Here is a 19,025-nt window from a genome sequence, read left to right as displayed (position 1 = left end):
TTGATTCCTCTCCTTTTTCTCTGGAAATACAGTAAGTACATGAGTATTGTATACATTTCTATGTGTGTACCTAGGTTGTAGTCCTTCGATTAGCCCGTCTTCTTATTATTCTATCACTCCTACTGGTTGATCAGGATCGAGCACTGCTAATACGTATACCTAATTCACTAACTATGTAGCCAACGGATTGCTGCTCTTAGACACAAAAATGGCTCGTATATGCCTTTGGGACAGTACGGTACATATATGTGTATGTACATGCATAGGATGGATATGTCAGTCACAAAGAACGAATAATCATAATGCACAGTCTCCTGATGTCTGTACTAGATGCATTATTTTATAACTTGCACTAATTATGTACCTAAATTAATGCTATTCCCCCGCACTCTGCTCTCCACGCTGCATGGGCCACCCTCTCCTTACTCCTACTCCTACTCCGTGCTCACCTGATCTTCACCAACAAGGTAAGGTGACTCTGTTGATGGACAGACATAACTGCCTATCTTGTTAGCAGCCAGCTGTGTCATTAATCCCAAGGCAGTTAAGTTTAGGTAGCTAGGGAGGTAGACTGCTGAGAGGACTAGGCTGGATGTCGGACATCGGAAGCCGCTGAGACCGAGACGGGGCCTGTGCTCTACCTTCATACAGTACAGTACATACATAATGGTTCCTAAAGTAGGAATTATGATTGATGGCTGTAATTATTAACTCACATGGTCATAATAATCCAGGCACGACTTGGAACCTCGAAAGATTACCAAGTCGTAATGCGGTGTATCCGATACAAGCATGCACTGGGTCATACATACAGCTTCATGGGATCAACCAAGGTTATTATTATTGAAACACGTAGATGGTATGCTATAAATGTAATGCAAGGCCATGCAAAGCTCTCATGATATGAGGCGATGCAATGCGACGCTCCACAGACTAATTATTTACGCAGGTTGTACAGGCATGCAGAGATATACAGCTTACGTCCATACGGAGTGTCATAAAATCAAATCAATAGAGGATATTGTTATGATTGGAGGGATAGTATTACTCAGGCAGCTGGTCAGCAGGTAAAATATAAAGCATGATTAGTTTATGCCTATTTACATGTCTCTGTGGATGATGATCGACAGGTATACATGCTTAATTTAAGAACTAGAGAGCTATAAAGCCTGCAGAAAATAGATTTGCATTGTATATTTCGTGCGTAAACAGGCACGGACCCGGAGGATTTCATCCGTCCGAGTTCCGCCAAGTCTTTTAACTGAAATTCTGATTGCTCCGTTCGTATTGTTGTCCATGCGATTGGATGAAGACATGACAAAAATCATCAATACGTTGGTTGATGATCAGGCAGATAATTGTAATCATAACAACAGCCAAGTCGTCCTCATTCTTCATTTGGAAGGAGTCGCGATTGCCCATCTGCAAGTTTCCTGCAATGGCTTGTGCATTCCATCTCAGCCTCCCTGACAGAGACAGCTGGAGCTAATTCCCTGTCGACATGTTTTGGCCCTTTGTTGTTATTCTTGACTCGTCCATGGCGCAGCAAGACCTGTTACATTTATTGCCCTGCATGCCTTGATAAGGCTGAGCCAAACAAAGAATCCAGTCAAGTCGTAACTGCATGTTGGAATGGGAGGAATTCTGGTGCCTAGTTAATGAGAGCGAAACCAACAGGTATACTCAATATATAGACGAGACAAAGCTCGTCTGTACAGTATGAAACCGGAGAAATAAAATGGGGCTGTAAATATAAATAAAGAAATAACATGCAACCAGGATTGCTAGCCTGGACGGGGGTAGCAGTCTCAGCTCGATCAGCTTGTTTCCATTCGAGATGCGCATCGATTTTCCGCCGTAAGCAGGCATTAGTTTGTTTAACGTGCGGAACCGCCCCAAGTTGGGATCAAAACATCATATTAAGGATTAATTAATACTCGTCGAGCAACAAGGTCTTGGAATAGTATTAAAGGAAAGTGTCTATAACTAAAGTACAATGAAATTTAGGAAAGAAGGATCGTGAATAATTTATCCTCAATGACTGAATACCTTTAACTTCTTTAATTCCGACTTGAACGTCGATCAGACTGCTGCTTATGCGACGGTCGTATCAGAATAAAATACCTATGGAAATTACAATACCTGTACGAAACACTGTTCCGTCATACTGTATCGTATTGTCAAACATTAAAGCGGCATCATCCGCTGACTAAGCCACCTGCACACGGCTCCGGCTTCTAGAAGTTTTGATTATCGATCCTCATGCCGAATAGCCGCCGTCGAAATATCATGCCAATTCCTGGTCTGCTTGAAGTGCTGATGCTATATTCTTATCCTGGTCATGTCAGTTATCCAGCAGGAACTGATGACAAGGCCAAACATCATCACTATTACTCTGTGCACCAGTGAAATGACTGTGTTGCAGTCCTCAGTTTTCCAATTCTTGATCTCTCGTATTCATTTATTAGCCAGAATCTATTTGCAATACCTAGGTTCTGCTTATCTTCGGGAGATCGGCCTTAGTTGGTCTGGTCGGCTTCCGAGCCCGACGCGGACGGCACTTGCCTGCCGAGTCCATCCTCGTGCCTTGTCTGCCTTGATTTTTCCGATTCCGGTTTTCCCCGCCCCGCACTGCATCTCCAAGTCTCCAAAGGAATTGAGTGAATCATCGACCTGATTCAGTGGGCGTTTCGTGATCCTGTCGTTGTTATCGCCTTATTATATTGGCTATTCCAAGCAAGGCGACTAGCCTCGTTTTCTTCAGCCCTCTTCTAGAAGCTGGTCTCGTCGCTGATCCTCGTGGCCACGACTGGCTGGTGCCCCTCCATCGGTCCATCCCCAGATTATTCCCCAATCCTTCCCGATCTTTCCCGTTTTAGAAACATCGTCCGACGACGTCAGGCCTGTTCATACACACACAACCACGCGAATAGTACAGACGATACAAGATTGGCTAGCGAGTTGGCCATGGCGTCCTCCCACGGTGACCTGGCGCATCTGTTGCCGCCTACGTACAAGCGCTTGATCGCCTCCTGGCTCGAGGAGGACTGCCCCAGCTTTGACTACGGCGGCTTTGTCGTCGGCGAGTCTGAGGGCGAGGCCCGACTCTTGGGGAAGAGTAAGGTTTGTCTGTCGTCTGATGGTATTCCATGCATGAAGAGAGAGATGAAATAGTATTGCACTTGTGGTTGTCATTACATTGCCATTTTGGTTTTTGTATAACATTCCCTGGTGATCTGCTTTGATGATTTGATGTGTATTTAAATTAGATGTACTATAGCACACTATACTCTACCGCGTCTCTTAAATCGTCCACGGCTGACTAGTCCAGGGCATCGTTGCGGGCGTTCCCTTTTTCAACGAAGTCTTCGCTCAGTTAGGCTGCACGTGAGTCCTGGATTTGTTCAGCTATCTACAAGGTACATTTCACCTTCGCTAACCTCGTCAGTGTTGAATGGCATGTGAAAGAGGGTGAGGCTATTGAACCCATCAAACACTGTGCCACCGTCCGGGGCCCCATTCGGAAAATCCTCCTCGGTGAGAGGGTTGGCCTGAATATTCTGGCGCGATGCTCGGGCATTGCAACGAAGTAGGTCTTCGCCATCTCCCACTGCTAGAGTTCGTGGAGAGTTTCCTCGCATATTTACTACCATATTTACCCGGATTCTGATTATTCTTCAATTCTGACCCGTTTTAGGAGCTCGTCTCTCGTCAAGGCACTCCGCTCGCATGGCTGGAAAGGCACCCTGGCGGGAACGCGCAAGACGACGCCGGGATTCCGCGTGGTCGAAAAGTACGGCATCCTCGTCGGCGGCGCTGACCCGCATCGGCACGATCTCAGCTCGATGACGATGCTCAAGGACAACCACGTCTGGGCGTGCGCGAACAAGAACGCGGCGCTGAGCGGCACCAGCCAGACGCCCGAATCGATCGCGGCGGCCATCCCGATGGCCGTCCAGGCCGCCAAGGCTGCCGGAGGGTTCGCGACCAAAGTCGAAGTCGAGGTCCGCAGTATCGAGGAGGCCAATGCTGCCATCGCCGCGGGCGCGGACGTCATCATGCTGGACAACTTTACGGCCGAGGGAGTCCGCGCCGCTGCCAAGCAGCTCAAGACGGAGTGGGCGGCCAAGGGCAAGCCGCCGGGGTCGTTCCTGATCGAGGTCAGTGGCGGCTTGACGGAGAGCAACGCGGCGTCGTACGCGTGCGAGGACGTCGATATCCTATCGACCAGCTCGATCCACCAGGGGACGCCCATTGTTGACTTTTCGCTGAAAGTCTCATTACGATGAGGTAGACTGGCAGATTGTCTTCCAAAGATAATCCCAGACAGCCTTTAACCTGATTCCTGGTCCGTTACTTGTCTCGAGGCTCCAGTGTAGCTATAACTACATAACATAACATTCAACAGATATAAATAGGACACGAAGAGACAGGCATACATAGTTAATGTGCATGTAGTTAACGTGAATGTGAACACGCTAAGCCAATTGAGAAGGCAGAAGTGAGCCATAAGCTGGTGCTGGTACATCAACTCTCGTAGCTAGATATCATCAAATTGGGTTAGGGACGTTTATTCATTTACTCCATCGGATAGGCAAAAAAAAAGGGAAGGGAAAAAAAAACAAAGAAAGAAAGAGAAAAGAAGATATTACTGGTATGAATCACTATAGAACAAGAACGGCTAGCATCTTAAACTAAATTAAACCCAACAGCGTGAATTTTGCCATTTTTTTCTGAAATGGCAAGGTCTTATTAATCCATGTTTGCTTGCTTACTTGTTTACTTACTTCCTTGTCTGTCTGGTGCATATGACGACTCAAGAATGATCACAATATGACTGAAAAGGGTCAAAAAAAGGTGGATTGAATTAATTGAATTCAGCATATCGAACAAACCGAATATCAGTCAAAAATAACAACCCGAAAACAACACAGTAACACCCCAAGAATATGCAAAGCCCCGAGAGAGAATAGCCTATCATGCACGTTGTCTCATCCATGCATTCGTTACCTCGCTTCGTCTCGTAAAAAAGAAAAAAAAAACCGAATCAATGCTAGAAGAGTGATGACCGTGATGAAACAATTCAAGTACAAAAAGCACCAGGAGAAAAGCATAAAAAGATACCAATACCATACCAAACGTGATGATAATGTACATACATACACGCAGTAACGATAACGAGATACGTAGGGTATAGAGCATATGGAGCCAGAACAAAACCATTTCAAAGGATATCAACCTCGTCGCGCACGTCACACTTCAATGTCCACGGTGATGCCCTCTTCGTAAGAAGAACTGTGTGTCCCCGTGTCGTCATTCTCGTCCGGATCACTGCCAGACGCGTGTTTCTCTTCATCTTCCGATCCCTGGGAACTGTCGTGTCCCTTCCTCTGACTGTTCGATCGACTGACCGAACCGCTCTCCAACTGTCGTGCGCGACTTCGCATCCGTTCCCGCTCCAGCTGGGCGCGGAGCTCTTCGTTCTCCGCATCTCGTTCTTCCAGCCGTTTGCGAGCGCCACTGCGATCCAGGAGCCGTGCTTCTCGCTCCGCCTTCAATCTGCGCTCCAGCTCGCGGAGACGCTCGATCCATTTCCGGTCTCGATTCGGATCGCTGCTCTCATATCCGCGTTGAGACGAATGCGCCACAGCCCCCGCGCTCTGCGTCGGCTGAGGAATCCCCGACGAGGCTCGAGGGATCATGCTCTTGCTGTTCTCCAGATTAGATTGATGCCGGGCAAGGGAGGACGCCAGATTGCTAGGCGAAGTCGGTCCCGAGGGTTCGGGCTCCTGGTCGGCCCCAGCAACATTGGTAGAAGCAGCAGCAGCGGCGGCATGGTTCGAGCCCGAACCACCATGGCGACCCCTCGAATGCGAGTGAATGAGGTTCAATTCTGCCTTCAGGAGCCGGTTCTCGTGCCGCAGCTTCGAAATTTCACCAGACGCGTTGGCAGCTCGCTGCTGGATTCGTATGTTCCTGACAGCCTCTTCCAAGCGGTCGAGCTTCTTGATTTTCACTGAGAGATTATGCTCCAACGCCTGGTACTCCTTGGTCAAGTCGCGCTCGACGGCCTTGATACGATTCTTGAACCCAGCAAGCATGCCCTCCACCGTCTTGACGGCCAACATTAGATTCCGACTGAAGCCCGGCCAGAAAAGAATATTGCCGATGACTTCCACACTGGGCAAGTTGCCATTGATCAGACTGTTGGAGTGTGCCCAGTCAGGCCCGCACATTGCAGAGAGCCGCTTCCAAAGCGTCAGGAATAACGTATTCCGCTCGTTCAGCTGCTCCTTGAGTTGCTGCTCGATGGATGCGAACCGCTTGCGATCCTGGTTTCTCGCGTTCTCAAGGTCGGAAATCCGCGAGTTGGTTTGAGTGATCGTCCGGGAAGCCTGTTGCTGGGACTTCAACGCCTGTTCGAACGAGTGCTTGTCAGCACGTCGAGCCTGCCTCTCCCGCTCCAGCAGATCAGCAAGCTTGCGGGATTCAAGCCCATGGCTTTCCAACAGAGCGTCGCGGTTCTGCAACAGCGCTTCTTTCTCGTCGAGCTTCGCCCGCGTGCTCTCCAGCTCGAGGGAGGTCGACTCAAGCTCCTTCTGTAGCTTGACGATGGAATTGAGCAGACTCGATCGAGTCCCGTTCAAATCGCCCAGAGCTTCACGGAGACCATTCTCGAGCTCCATGAGCCGCTCCTTCCAAGTCGACGCCTCGATCTCTCGGGCAGAGAGGGTCTTCTTCAATTTTCGCACTTCATCCTTAGCAGCAGACGCCTCCCTATTCAGTTCGTTCATGATCCGCTGAACTTCCGCCTTCTCTTTGCTTTCGATCACCTCTCGTTGGTGCCGTTCTTCGGCCAGACGAGTTTCCAGCTCCTTGGCCTTGTCCTTCTCGCTCTGAAGATTCATCTGGCATGTCTTCAGCTCCGATTCGAGATCGCTGATCTTAATCTTATCACCATCTTGCTCTTCGCGGAGGAAGGAAATCTCATTCTGGCTCGACTCCAGCTGGACAGTCAGTCTCTGGACCTTGTTGTTGGCCTCAAACAGGTTCTTCTCGAGGGACTCGATTTCCTTGTTGGCGTCATCCAGCTCTTGCTGTACAGCCTTGTACTTGCGCAAGTTGCTTTGCGCATCTTCTTCGAGTCGGATAATGCCTTCACTGGCTGAGCGCATTTCCGCCTGCAGGGCCTTGAGATTCTCCTCTTGATTCCTGAGATCCGCCTCGAGTCGCTGGCATTCCTCGATCTTCTGATCCAGTTCGTCGCCGAGGGCATCGATTTCTTCCTGGGCCTCGTTTTTCAGATCCTGCAGTGCCAATTCGCGTTCCTCTGCCACTTGCAGCGCCTGGTCTCGCTCTTGCTGCAGGGTCTGGATCTCTTCTTCCGCCTGGTCGACATCGGCCTGGTACGCCTTGTCAAGCGCCTCCAGTTCGGCCATGCATTCGTCTAGCTGGCTTCGGAGGCCTTGATTCTCCAGTTTGAGGGCGGAGACTTGGTCACGTAGCTCGCCATTCCGGATCTCTAGATTCTCACGCTCTGTATCGCTTCGCGTGCCATTGCTAGCCCGGGAGGAGGACCTGGCATGGGCTCGAGAAGCCGAACGTTCGAAGATACTATCACCCGCAGCCGATCGGCTACCTTCACCACGGCGTTGAAGTTTGAGATCTTCGATTTCCTGGTACAGCCGTTCCTTCTCTCGATTTCGGGACGTCAGCATCGAAGTCTGCGCACTAACTTCTCTTCGTAGCTCCGCATTCTCTTGCTTCAGCAGCTCCAGCTCCACAAGAGTACTGCTGGCGGAACTAGGAACACCCAGTCTGCGTTCAAGCTCCGAGCTCGTCGAATGTGAGACCATGGAAGATTTCCGGCCACCTCGTCCAGCCCTTCCTGCCCCTTCGGTAGCAGTGGCGAGGTCAACTTTTAAGCGCAGTATCTCGTCACGAAGCTTTCTGTTTTCCTCTTCGGCCTGCTCCCGAGCAGCCGTCTCAGCATCGAGCATGTCTTTCCACATATCCTGTGCGACCAATTGTCAGTATCAATGTCGCCCATAGTATTGAATGTTATTTTAGTTGCGATGTAGACTCACTCTTTCTTCTCTCGCCCCGACATCAGAGCCAGCTGGTCGGCCTTCTCCCAGGGATTTGACCATTTCAGCCAGTCTCCGTTTTTCACTCTCCCTCACCAGGCTCTCCGATCGCAGCCTCTCGATCTCCATCTCGTAGGTCTCGATCCTCTCCTTTAAAAAGAGGATCTCTTCTTCGGCCTCAGCGACTGCGTTGCGCTCCTCGTCATCGGAGGGTCCCGATTCATGATTGACCATCGACTCCTTGTCCGATTGCTGATCCTTGAGCTGTTTCTCCAAATCACGAATCTGCCTTTTCAGATTCTGGTTCTCTTTCTGGAGCTTCAACTTGTCCGACTTGAGCTCCACGTTCTCGGAAATCATTTCTTTGATTCCTTCCTCGGAGCGTTTATTTAAGGCCTCATTGAGAAAATGAATCCTCATCTTCAAGTCAAAGTTCTCTTTCGAAAGACGATCGATGGTACTGCTCTGCTCCTTCAGCGTCATGCTTCTGCCACTCCTTCCAAACCCAGGTGTCGGTGCTCCTGGCCGCTTGTCGGGGGAGAGGCCGCGAGCATATTTCTCACGAAACTGGCGTGCAAAAGTTCCCGGAACTTGTATATCCTGGACACGCTCCGCTATCGCCGTGTCAGTAGGGAGATCTCGCGATGGGGCTTTTGGAGTAACAGGCGCGTTGTCTTCAGGTTCTTTGCTCGGGGACGGAGATTCCTCCTCGTCCAGGGTTTGCAAGCCGCCATCGGTTGCACCACTGAATGTTCGTTTGTCAAGGACATTTTCGTCGCTGTAGGAGGAGACCCCAGACGCCATACTTCCCAAGCTAACGGACCGCGCCAGGTCGTTTCTCCCGGCACTGGGGTTGCCAGGCATGGCGCCTCCGGATTGGAGAGCATAGTCGGCACCGAGAGTGGCATCGCTGTTCGTTGTGTCGGTATTGTTACTGGTGACCGAAGATGTGGAGAAGCGATGGGACGATTGACGACTCGTCAAATACTTTGGTCGTGTCCGCTTTCGCTCAGAGGGGGTACTTGAACCATCGTCTCCGTTGTCATCCCGAGACCGTCTAGAACCCGACAAGGCAGAGGCAGGAGACAAATTCCGTCTGCTTTTCTTGGGCGTCTGTTCAGCGTCATCATCTGTTCCCGGCTGAGAAGGTTCGGCGAGGTGTTCTCCATGTTGCGAGTCAGTGGTACCATTTGATGCGGTCGACAGAACTCTGGACACTGTCCTCGCGGCAGCAGCGGCAGTTGGCGATGAAGCCAGCGTTTCCAGGGCGGAGGTATCACCTTCATCTTGATCGTGGTGAGCAGCTGGCGTCGCTTCCGGGTCGTGTATCGTCTCTTTCCCGTGCTCCCCCTCAATCGTAATCTCCGGTGTATTTGCGGCGGCCCCTCTGACATCCAGCTCAGTGCCGTCGGCATTTATCGAGTCCTCGCCTTTGTGCTCAGAGTCAGACACTCCGACGAGGTACGTATCGTCGGCGCCTGCATTGGGATCGCCCGGAGCTATGCCGATCGTAGAAGGCTCTGGCAGAAAGCTCGATTCCATGTCCATCAGCTTCCTCCGCATCTCCTTCTCGTCCAAGAGGGTCTGGTTGTTATGGCGGTACGCGTCGCCCGCCTCACTAGACGGCAGCAGGCTGCTCTCGGCGACGGGAGCCAGGGTGCTGTCGTCCGTGTCGGTCTTCGCGGGCGGCAGGGAAGTCGACGAGCTGTCGAGATGGTGCGGCGGGGGGCTCGAGTTGACCGCTGTATTGCTGACCGCCTGCTTCAGACCATCGCGCTCGACTGTCGCAGCACTGGCCGCATCGTGATTGTTGTCCTGGTCCTGCCCCTCCATCGGTCCACCGTGGCCAAATTGAGCCCGGATAGGCGCGAGATCGTCGTCCGTGTCCAAACAGCCAGGCAGCCGGGACGTTCGGTGAGGAATCGCCTGTGGTTGCTCGCACGCGGTCTGGCGGTTGGGTGTTGACGTTGATGGCAGGGACTTTATCGCCAGGGCGACTTTGGGCGCTGTTTGTTGTCTCCACACGGGCTCTGCTAGTCGCCCTGTTGGCCGCCGGGCTAGCAGCGTAGCGCGCCGTAGTCAGGCCTCAACGCCGGGCCGCCCTCCGTAGTCCAGCACGATCACGGACGCAGGGACGAGTCTCTTTGGGCCGTGTGGATAATGGATCTCGACCTGGCGACGTGTGGAATGGGATAGTGGGCGAGTTAGGTCTGGCGTGTCGCCTATCAACTAATACTAGGCCGCACTACCGGCCAAAAACACCCACTGGCAGCAATAGACAAGTAAATCAAATAATTGAGTCTCAATAGAGAAGACTACTATATGCCTAACGACTATTGTCCGTCTCATTGGCGGCGTCAATATTATTTTCTTATTATTATGAGCAATCAGGGAGTATTAGTCACGTGATTCTATAGTATGGAGATCTAGCGTAACAAAGACAGGTCGATTTCTGTAATCCAGTCAACACATATAGTACTATCTGGCCAGTTATATGGAAATAACCGCAAAATCTGCTAAAAAAAAATAGACAATAAATTACAAGTAAGGGATGACATCAGTATCATCGACTGTGAGGGACTGCTGAAGAATGCCAGTGATAGACTATTGGGGTAGAACTAAATAGGCTGAGCTTAAGCACCATCCCCACCGTTCCCCATCCTATCCTAACCCTAATCTTTTGCCTTTTCTTTCCATATATATAACCTCGAATTTCATGTTGTCACCTCCTTGCTCTAACTACAACTCTCTCCTAGGAAGGAAGTCGAATTCCCATGTGTGGAATTTACTAACTTTCCGTCCTCTACTTCTGTGAATCCGTAGATATAACTGGCACTTTTCAAGAAAAAAGGTTTATATATATATAGCCAATCAAACTTCTCACCTCTATCTTCTCCAACTATTCTGAATTCCTGTTTCGGATGCCCATAGCTGATCATTATGTCTGCAACTCCCGTATTCGTAACCTACTTACAGGACGAAACGAGACAGTGAGACCATCCCAGGCATTCAAACAGAGTATCACAGGTGCATTTCGACAACGGCTATGACAATCAACCAGCAGCCTCGTCCGGTCGACTCGCGAGCAGTGGCGTCTGTTCCCCGATGGCGGCGTCCACTGGTGCCTCCCCGCCCTCATCCTGCTCGCCTTTTGGCGCTGACAGGACATAGGCCACGTATATGCACTCGCCCAGGAGAACGCACGCTTGAAACCCGGTGATGAGGTAACTGATCCAGATATTAAACGCGTACAGATATCGGCGCCAAGGGTCCTCCTCTTCGAGTTTCCCATAGCGCACCCCCAAGGACACCGCCAGGAGGAAGTAGACCGCGGTCTGCATGCCGAGCGTAGCAATACTGAGACTACCGACCCGCTTAGAAGTCCCGGTGTAATAAAACTGAGGACAGTGGTAGATGAGCGCAAGGAACGTGGACACTGCAATCGTAGTGAAAGACCAGATCTGCATAAGGTTGTAGTACCCCGGTGAGGGGATGGGGATGTTGATGTTCAAAAACAGTGACGGGCCGAGCAGCAAAACATCCAAGATGACATTTATCGCAATGATGGCGGTGGCTGTCCTCGTATTTCCGAGAGACGAGGACTCTTCTTCCTGCACTATTTCGGGAGATTGAAGAGAGGAGGGAGACCATTGAGAAGTGACCTCATCTCGACCGTAATAGCGCACGTAGAGAAATAGTCTGTCTATCATTCAGCACTTGAGTGATTCCTTCCGCTCCTCCCATTGCTTGACACTTACATGCCTTGAAAACAAATCCAGTCCGCCGCAATCTGCCAATGGGTCACCAACTCCACGACACATCGACCAGGCGAATAATCACGGCGGCAGTGGCCGACTGTCGCGTACGCAGTGGGGAGAATGAGTAGGTTTGCTAGATTGGCAGTCGTGGAGAGAGCGCGCAGCAAGATGAAGGACGGCGAGAGGCCATCTGTGTTGCGGCAACTCCGGAGACGGCGATACTGCGGGACGTAGGAGTGAACGATGATACAGAGGAGAAGGCTGTCGAAAGTCAGTTAGTGAGCCAGACACGAGCAAATGGAGGACATGCTAGTTGAGCACTAGAGATAGCATCGAGCTGCGACTAGCAGCCATGGATTCTGTTGAGGGCTGAGAGGCAATCAATCTGGCCTGATAAGAAACTAGTGCTCGAAGATAGTTAACAGAAAGATGCGTGCTGGGCTGTCAGAGCCCTCTGACAGCATGTTAACTCGATGAAATATGCATGAAGGCCCGTAGATAAGGAAGATGGATGGCATGGCTCGTGACCAACACTCTTGCAACAACAAACAGCAAGCTCGACCGTAACTGGTCAGCACAGACTCAAGTTTAGCGTCCACTAAAGTGCAATCATCTACTTGTTGGAATATTATATTAATTAATTCAAGCCTAGGCAGCATTTTATCTTTTCGAAACAGTGCCTTACGGCCTTAAGAGACGACCATCAATGCGCATCCGAGGCATCCCTGCCTATCTCAAACCTGTTCCAGTTTTCTGCGGGAGAAGAGAGCAACGATGGCGCCGCGGATCTTAGCAGAAGCCCTTCTCTCACCCATTGTCTCCTATTCTGACCCTGTCATGGATGATGCTGGACAACGACACCATCACAATTGCTCTCCCCGGCATGTGGGGGCGCTTCATTCCTGTTGCCGACCTTGGGCTAAAAATAAGCTCTTCCCACATAGTTCTTTTACAGTACGTTTTCCTAGAGGCACGGCTCGACTCGCAAGTTTTGCACTGATCTATCATTTCATAGAGTACATACATCAACACTGACATGATATCCGTGACAGAAAGTGTTTCGTCAAAAGGTCCTCACAAGACGCGAGGGAAAGAAATGGGGTCAATGCAAAAAAGCCGGGACCAGCCCCAAGAAAAGAAGAGGCCCGAGTATGGCCTATAAGTATAGATGCTAAGGACAACACAGAAGAGAACTTTTGAGGAGGCCCAAAGAAAAAGGAAAAAGAAAAGACCGTAGGGAAATACCGAATATACATCAAGATGGGGACCGAAAAGAAACATGGAAAGAAGACTGGGTACGGCGTTTGAAAATGCACGTCACAGTGCCAAATCATGAACACAAAGGAGCCATCGATAGGGCTCCAGGAAAGAAACGAAGGAGAGAATATACATACAGGGTGAATTGAGGCAACTACGCAGAAACATCGGCCACATGCCGGCCTTCACCAGATGGCGCCTCGGCAGTGTTGTCGTCGCCTTCGTTGTTCTCTGCCCGGGAGGCGTAGATCTTCTCCTTCTGAGCCTGGGCGGCTTGCAACGCATCGATGTAGGTGCGGAACTTGACAATCTCCCGCAGCAGGTATGAGGACTTGCGTTCCCAGTTGGCCATGGCCTTAGCCGCATTCGGATGTCTCGGAGAGAACGCCAGCATCATGGGTTGTCGGAGCTCATTGTGCTTCTGCAACTCTTCCTCCACGTTTTTCACGTAGTTCTGGAGGGCCTTCAACTGATCGGCCTCGCTCAAAGTCGACGCCATCATGCTTTGCTGCGGAGGCGTCCAATCGCTGATATGGACGCGGTCCGCTGGAAGCTTGGCTCGGACACCCTGCTGGTCAATGGAACTGCGGATCGAGCTCTGGAGGCTGGGTCTGGCCGCCCCGGACGAAGACGGAGGCGAACGACTGTCGACATGAATCAGGGCGCTGTTGATGATCGCATCGCTCCAACCATATTCCATGTTGCTGACGCCTCCAATCAAGGGCTCCTTGGAGAGTCGAGCGCTCCAATAATTGGCGGTCGACACAAACTCCTTCACTATCTCTGCGGTGCCCGCCTGGAACAGATGGACGGCACCGGTCGGTAGGCTAAGGGCCCACACATGGGGTCGAGACTTGGAGTAACCCGGCGGGGGTAGAGCACTCGCAATCGTCTGGCGGAGGAGGAATTTCCAGACTTCCTCGGCATTCTCCATCCAGTTCCCCCCTCCGACCACGACGCCGCCACCCTGACGTTGTTTGGCTTTCGACCCCTTAGAGCGGCTATTGGAATTGAACGAAAAGAGGCGCAGCCAGCCACGTTGAATCACGGCAAAACAATCGTTCCAATTGCGGTCCTTGGCACGCTTGTCGACTGCGTCTAGATGCTGCTTATGCTTCAGATTTCCCTCCTTTGCCCATGGGGCACCTGCCAGTTCCAAGCTCTCATCTTCGAGAAGAGCGGTGTTCCCGGCGGTATCCTCCATGCTCGCTATGGAGTGTGCCGAGTCTTCACGGATGATTGCGTGACTTAGAGCATTCGCAAAACCAATGGACTGCTGATAATCGCCCCGTGGGTATTCGGAACCGAGCGAATCGACCGACACGGAGGTAAGAGTCTTACCCAGCGAGTTCTTGCTCCAGGTGCTCGACGCCGAGGGGCTCCAGACGGAGGACTGTTCGTCGAGGCTAGTCCGACTGGAAGCGATATTCGAGGCCGGATAGAGTCTCGCGCGTGATCGGGGTTTCGACGACCATCGCCCAGTGGTCAATCTGGAATCCGCGGAGCGACCTCGAGGATAGATATCAGAGCCACTCTTGCTTAGTGTGCTCGGACTGCGACGAAGCCCATGGCCAAGATGCGTGTTCGAGGATGGTCCAACGGCTTCACCGTCAGGCCGAGAGCCATACAGAGGAAGCCGTTCCTTCTGGATTGAGTTGTAAAAGTCCTTCAGCACGGCTTCAATCTGCGCCTCCCATTCCTTGATGGTGCCATGGAAAGGTGTATTGACCAGAGGCCCGACACTGGAACTAGGGGAATCCGAGTCCGGAGACTTGGGAGTTTTACAGAAAACGCCACTGTCCCCGGCACTCAGACGGAGGTCACCAGGCGGAATGGTGGGAGACTTCGCAGGCCCACTGACAGATTCGGACAGTTTGGCGTGGGATCGCGATTTGCCGCCCGGACGGGGCGCTTCGAAGCCATCAGGGGCCGCATCGACCGCTACCCGGTAGATAGTTGGCATTGTATTGCGAACGAATTGATTCCTCGTCATCTTCTGCTCAATATCTGCTACATGAAGATCCGTGTTGAGGAGAAGAAGCGAGTAACAAATAGTGTGAACAACATCTGCGGGGAACGTATTAGACCGGGCAAAGTCCATAGCAGCAGCACTACCAAGCAGGACCGCACTTACCAACTGCCTTAAAGCCGTGATTGGGATTGCATTCACACCACCGCGCGGACAGCGCATCCAAGACTCGGTCAACTTGCTGCGTTTCACCCTTCAGTGCCATTTTCGTGCACAGGGAACGCAGAGCTCCGAGGATATCAACATTAGTCCAGTTGAAAAGTTCCATATACGCTTTCCTGATCATGGCGCGATCAGGACTTCCCAGCCATGCCGCCGCGGGCTCATTGCCCACCACCTCATCTTGGTTTTCGAACAGTCTGCGTGCTTGTTCGCGGTCTGCAGGAGTGGGAGTATCATCATCGGCCAGATCGGTCACACCGCCCCGATCACCAGCCGTCTCACTGCCCGATGGCTGAGCCTGGGATTTTGACTCTTCCAGCGGAGTATCGATCAAGGGGGTGTTGGAAGCAGTGTGATACTGCGAGACGTCTGAGTTGGAAGCTCGGCCAGACTCGGCACCACCCTCCTTAGGAAGAGGCTCTTCCGAGGAGGCCGGGTCAAGCCAATCCTTGTTTTTGTTATTCGATGCCCGTCCATCCTTGCCGGACGATTGTGTCGGGACGGAGAGTTTGCTATTGAGGAAGGACTGATGATAATCACCATCAGACACCGACCCATGGCCAGGAGCCTCAGGGCTTGTCTTCGGTCGCGCAGGCCTCTCACTGGAGAATGGAGAGCTGGTGGCCTCGTTGCCACTGCTGTCAGCCAGGAAGGACTCATCGTTCTCATGGGACGGAACGGGAAGATTGAGGCTATGTTTGGTTCTCAGCATGCCATTCTTGGCCGAACCCTCGACTGCTCGCTCCTCTCGCGCGGCAGGGCGCGCTGCATGGTCCCGGGGCAAGGGCTGGTCGGGCTCCGGGTTATATGCGTTCTCTCCATCAGAATCTCCCTTGGGATCATAACCGGCAGGGGAGGACGAGTCTGCCAGATAAGGATTCATGACTTTCCTGAGGCTGCTCACGGGACTCGGCTCTGGTTGGAGCTGATCCAGAGGCTTAAGACCACCCACCGAGAGATTCAGCGGAGGCGGGATGTGATCCGCGACCGACTTCTTCCGCCGCCGGAAGAAAGAGGTCTTCTTGGACACCACAGGCGAAGAGTGCTCTTGGTTGGGCGGAGCATTTCCGACAGGATTCGATCTTGGTGGTTGTTTCCCACCCCTCACGCTGGAGTCATTTTCCGGGCCAAACAGGCCAATCTGGGGCGGTTGAGTGGATGGGGAATCAGATGTCGACGATGAGTTCTTTGAGGAACCGAACACGCGTCGGAAGAAACCAGGGCGCTCCTTGACGGCCGGAGCTGGTTCTGGCGCCGGAGGGAAGATGGGCTTTTGGAAAGAGATTGTAGGACTGGGTGCGGAGGGATCGACATAGGACGATGGCAGAGGAGGAGGTGGTGGTGCATCACCGTCCTCTCTTCCCTTGACAGCGGTCGTTCCCAGCGTCTCAGAGCGGCCTTTCCGTGTGGCTGTGCTTTTGGCGGACTTGTTGCTATTCCTCCGGGACAGGGCTGGAGTGCGAGGAGGCGGATAATTTGGCGATATTCCCGAGTAATCACTTGTAGAATTAGGGAGATCGCGCCGGGGTCCCGCCGGGACGGTCGGAGTGGGAGCCGCCTCAATGTCATCCGGTAACAGGTCGGTCCCTGGCATAGAGTCTGACATGTAGAACGGTCTCGACCCATAGTCGAGGCTCGCAGAGCGTCTCTCGTGGTTATATTCTGCACTGGAGACGCTGCTCTGGCTTTCTTGCCGAGCCGAGTGGGCATGGCGTCCTTGCGAGCTGTCTCCTGGGCCCGAGGTTCGTGAACCTTCGTATCCGCTTCCTCGGCTGCGTAGGCTGTCGTATCTTCGTGGGCCTTGTTGGTAGGTGGTATTGCTGTTGCTTCGATGACCCCTCGAGGGAGGGATGGTATGATGGCCAGTATTTTCGTCCACACCGGGATCAACATCAGAGGACATGGACGAGGAGAAAGTATGGCCCCGACCGCGCCCCCGTTTCGTCATGGGGAATCGGGAGCTCGATGTGTAAGGGTCAGCGTCTACTGCAGCGCCGAGGAAGCGGTATTCATCCAGGAATGGAGAGCCAGATGAGAATTGGTCGAGCGAAAGGAGCATGTTATCAACGACTGAAGTGCGCGTTACATGCTTTGGAGACAGGGACAAATCATGGGGATCCTGGTCATCCCCTGACTCGCTGGTCCTGCCATTGTCACCGTTATTCGTGTCGTCCAGAAACGTCTCCGGGTAAGACGGTCGAAGACCCAGCCCCTGCGGCGGGGATTTCTGTTTGCTACTCTGGAGGGGGGGTGTTCGAGGAGGAGAATAGTTTTCGTGGCGGTCACGCGATTGAAACCCTCTGGAACCGGGTGCAGCGGCGGCAGACCGGTGTGTCGGCGGCCGTGGGAAATTATCCAAGCCCATCCTGTCTCAGCAATGTCGTACAAAAGGAACGAGATGCGTGCTAGGAGGCGGTTGGGAAAACGCTGCCATTCACCGTTGTAACCGGGGATCGTCGTTCGAACAGAGAACCACCTCTGGAATCTTCGACGTGCAGGAGCTGTGATCCTAGAAAACAAGTAGGCTGGAACGAGTGACGATGAACAGACAGTTCAACTCATCGCATTTCGGAGAGCTTGGGGGGATGGTACTTAGTCCCTGCCGTAACGAAGCGTGGTATCTCCGGCAATCACAACACGGCGGTGATTACCCTGGTCAGGCAGTTCGTATCATCCCAATTGAGCAGAGTCGGTGGCAGCAAACGAGAGATCGAAAGGGGGCGTGGGATAGCAGAAGGATGGACGAGCAGGTGGAGAGAACAAACGAGTGTCTGGCTAGAGCGCGATGGAGCCTGCGGATGGATGATTATTATTGCCCTGACAAGCGACTAGCGGCACGCGATCGGCTGGCTGGCCGCACGCAAGGGGCGCTCCACGTTGTCGCGGCCACCCTTCAGGGGCAAGCCAGAAAACTTTGGCGCAGGCTAGTTCTGCAACGCCAGCAGCCTGTCAGTCCCCGACTGAGACAGACAGCTCACATCCAGGATCCATTGTCCCCGCCAGATGCCGGTTTGGTGTTGCTGCAGTCTTGGCCTGATCTTCAACGGCCTGTCAGGACTCAGACGCCATGTTGTCGCTCCCTCTGTCGAGCTTTGCTACCTTATCCTCCATACTACGCTGATGTGCATCGAAAATGAAAAACAGGGCTGAGAACGGAGTACAGGATACGCAGTATGCAGTACGGAATCCTTTCCCTATTGTCCAGCCCTGTCAACGGTATGGCATCGGCAATTGCCCTGAATTCCTGTGGGGTCTACAGTGCACGGTCATCAGAGTAAGGCAAGGTCTTCGGCAATAAATAAATAACCCCCGACAAATACGATTTGACAGGTTGGCCATCGTCATCAGGGCTTCACGGGAGCATACTCTGTTGTAGGTGTTACCACGCCTGACAGATCATTATCATGGCAATTCGCAGAGCACCTCGCGTATGATTATGCTGCATCGTCCCGCGCCGGAGGGCGAGAATGATACGTACGAGTGGTGCTCAGGACCTGCATGCAGGCCGTGGTCGGTGGAGCCTGAGCAGAGTGATAACGATAGTGGCGAGAAGAATACGGAGAGTATTCGAAGCCTAATGGAGTTGGACGCTCTGGACGGAGTAACCCCCGTCCGACTCAAAATTGTCACTATCTTGTCCCCCAATCGAGTCCTCTGCCTCTTCCCAGAGACTCGGGTCCTTGGTCAGCGGGATTGCCAGTAAGGTTGCGGTCTAAGGGATCACCAGAATCC

At 52.4% G+C, this 19,025-nt stretch overlaps 4 protein-coding genes across 4 annotated transcripts; 1 reads left to right on the top strand and 3 right to left on the bottom strand.

Annotated features, from left to right (window-relative positions):
• Positions 1 to 2,967: 2,967 nt before the first annotated feature.
• T310_0241 (Nicotinate-nucleotide diphosphorylase (carboxylating)) lies at positions 2,968 to 4,289 on the top strand (the record flags this gene model as incomplete). The annotated part of the gene is made up of 4 exons (XM_013476921.1): positions 2,968 to 3,123; positions 3,332 to 3,387; positions 3,449 to 3,589; positions 3,698 to 4,289. The coding sequence occupies 4 exons, from the start codon at positions 2,968 to 2,970 to the stop codon at positions 4,287 to 4,289; spliced, it is 945 nt and encodes a 314-aa protein (XP_013332375.1).
• A 963-nt stretch (positions 4,290 to 5,252) lies between these two features.
• T310_0240 (Anucleate primary sterigmata (ApsB)) lies at positions 5,253 to 9,920 on the bottom strand (the record flags this gene model as incomplete). Its single annotated transcript, XM_013476920.1, has 2 exons — positions 5,253 to 8,015; positions 8,088 to 9,920. 2 exons carry the CDS (start codon positions 9,918 to 9,920, stop codon positions 5,253 to 5,255), a joined length of 4,596 nt encoding a protein of 1,531 aa, XP_013332374.1.
• A 1,220-nt stretch (positions 9,921 to 11,140) lies between these two features.
• Positions 11,141 to 12,309, bottom strand: T310_0239 (uncharacterized protein; the record flags this gene model as incomplete). Its single annotated transcript, XM_013476919.1, has 3 exons — positions 11,141 to 11,786; positions 11,846 to 12,106; positions 12,305 to 12,309. 3 exons carry the CDS (start codon positions 12,307 to 12,309, stop codon positions 11,141 to 11,143), a joined length of 912 nt encoding a protein of 303 aa, XP_013332373.1.
• A 947-nt stretch (positions 12,310 to 13,256) lies between these two features.
• Positions 13,257 to 17,658, bottom strand: T310_0238 (Sec7 domain protein; the record flags this gene model as incomplete). Its single annotated transcript, XM_013476918.1, has 2 exons — positions 13,257 to 15,169; positions 15,237 to 17,658. 2 exons carry the CDS (start codon positions 17,656 to 17,658, stop codon positions 13,257 to 13,259), a joined length of 4,335 nt encoding a protein of 1,444 aa, XP_013332372.1.
• Positions 17,659 to 19,025: the final 1,367 nt, after the last annotated feature.

This window comes from Rasamsonia emersonii (genome assembly GCF_000968595.1).
Source record: "Rasamsonia emersonii CBS 393.64 chromosome Unknown ctg1118621759670, whole genome shotgun sequence".
NCBI lineage: Eukaryota > Fungi > Ascomycota > Eurotiomycetes > Eurotiales > Trichocomaceae > Rasamsonia > Rasamsonia emersonii.
The sequence above is the reverse complement of the archived record's forward strand: the minus strand, read 5'-3'. Positions and strand labels throughout refer to the sequence as shown.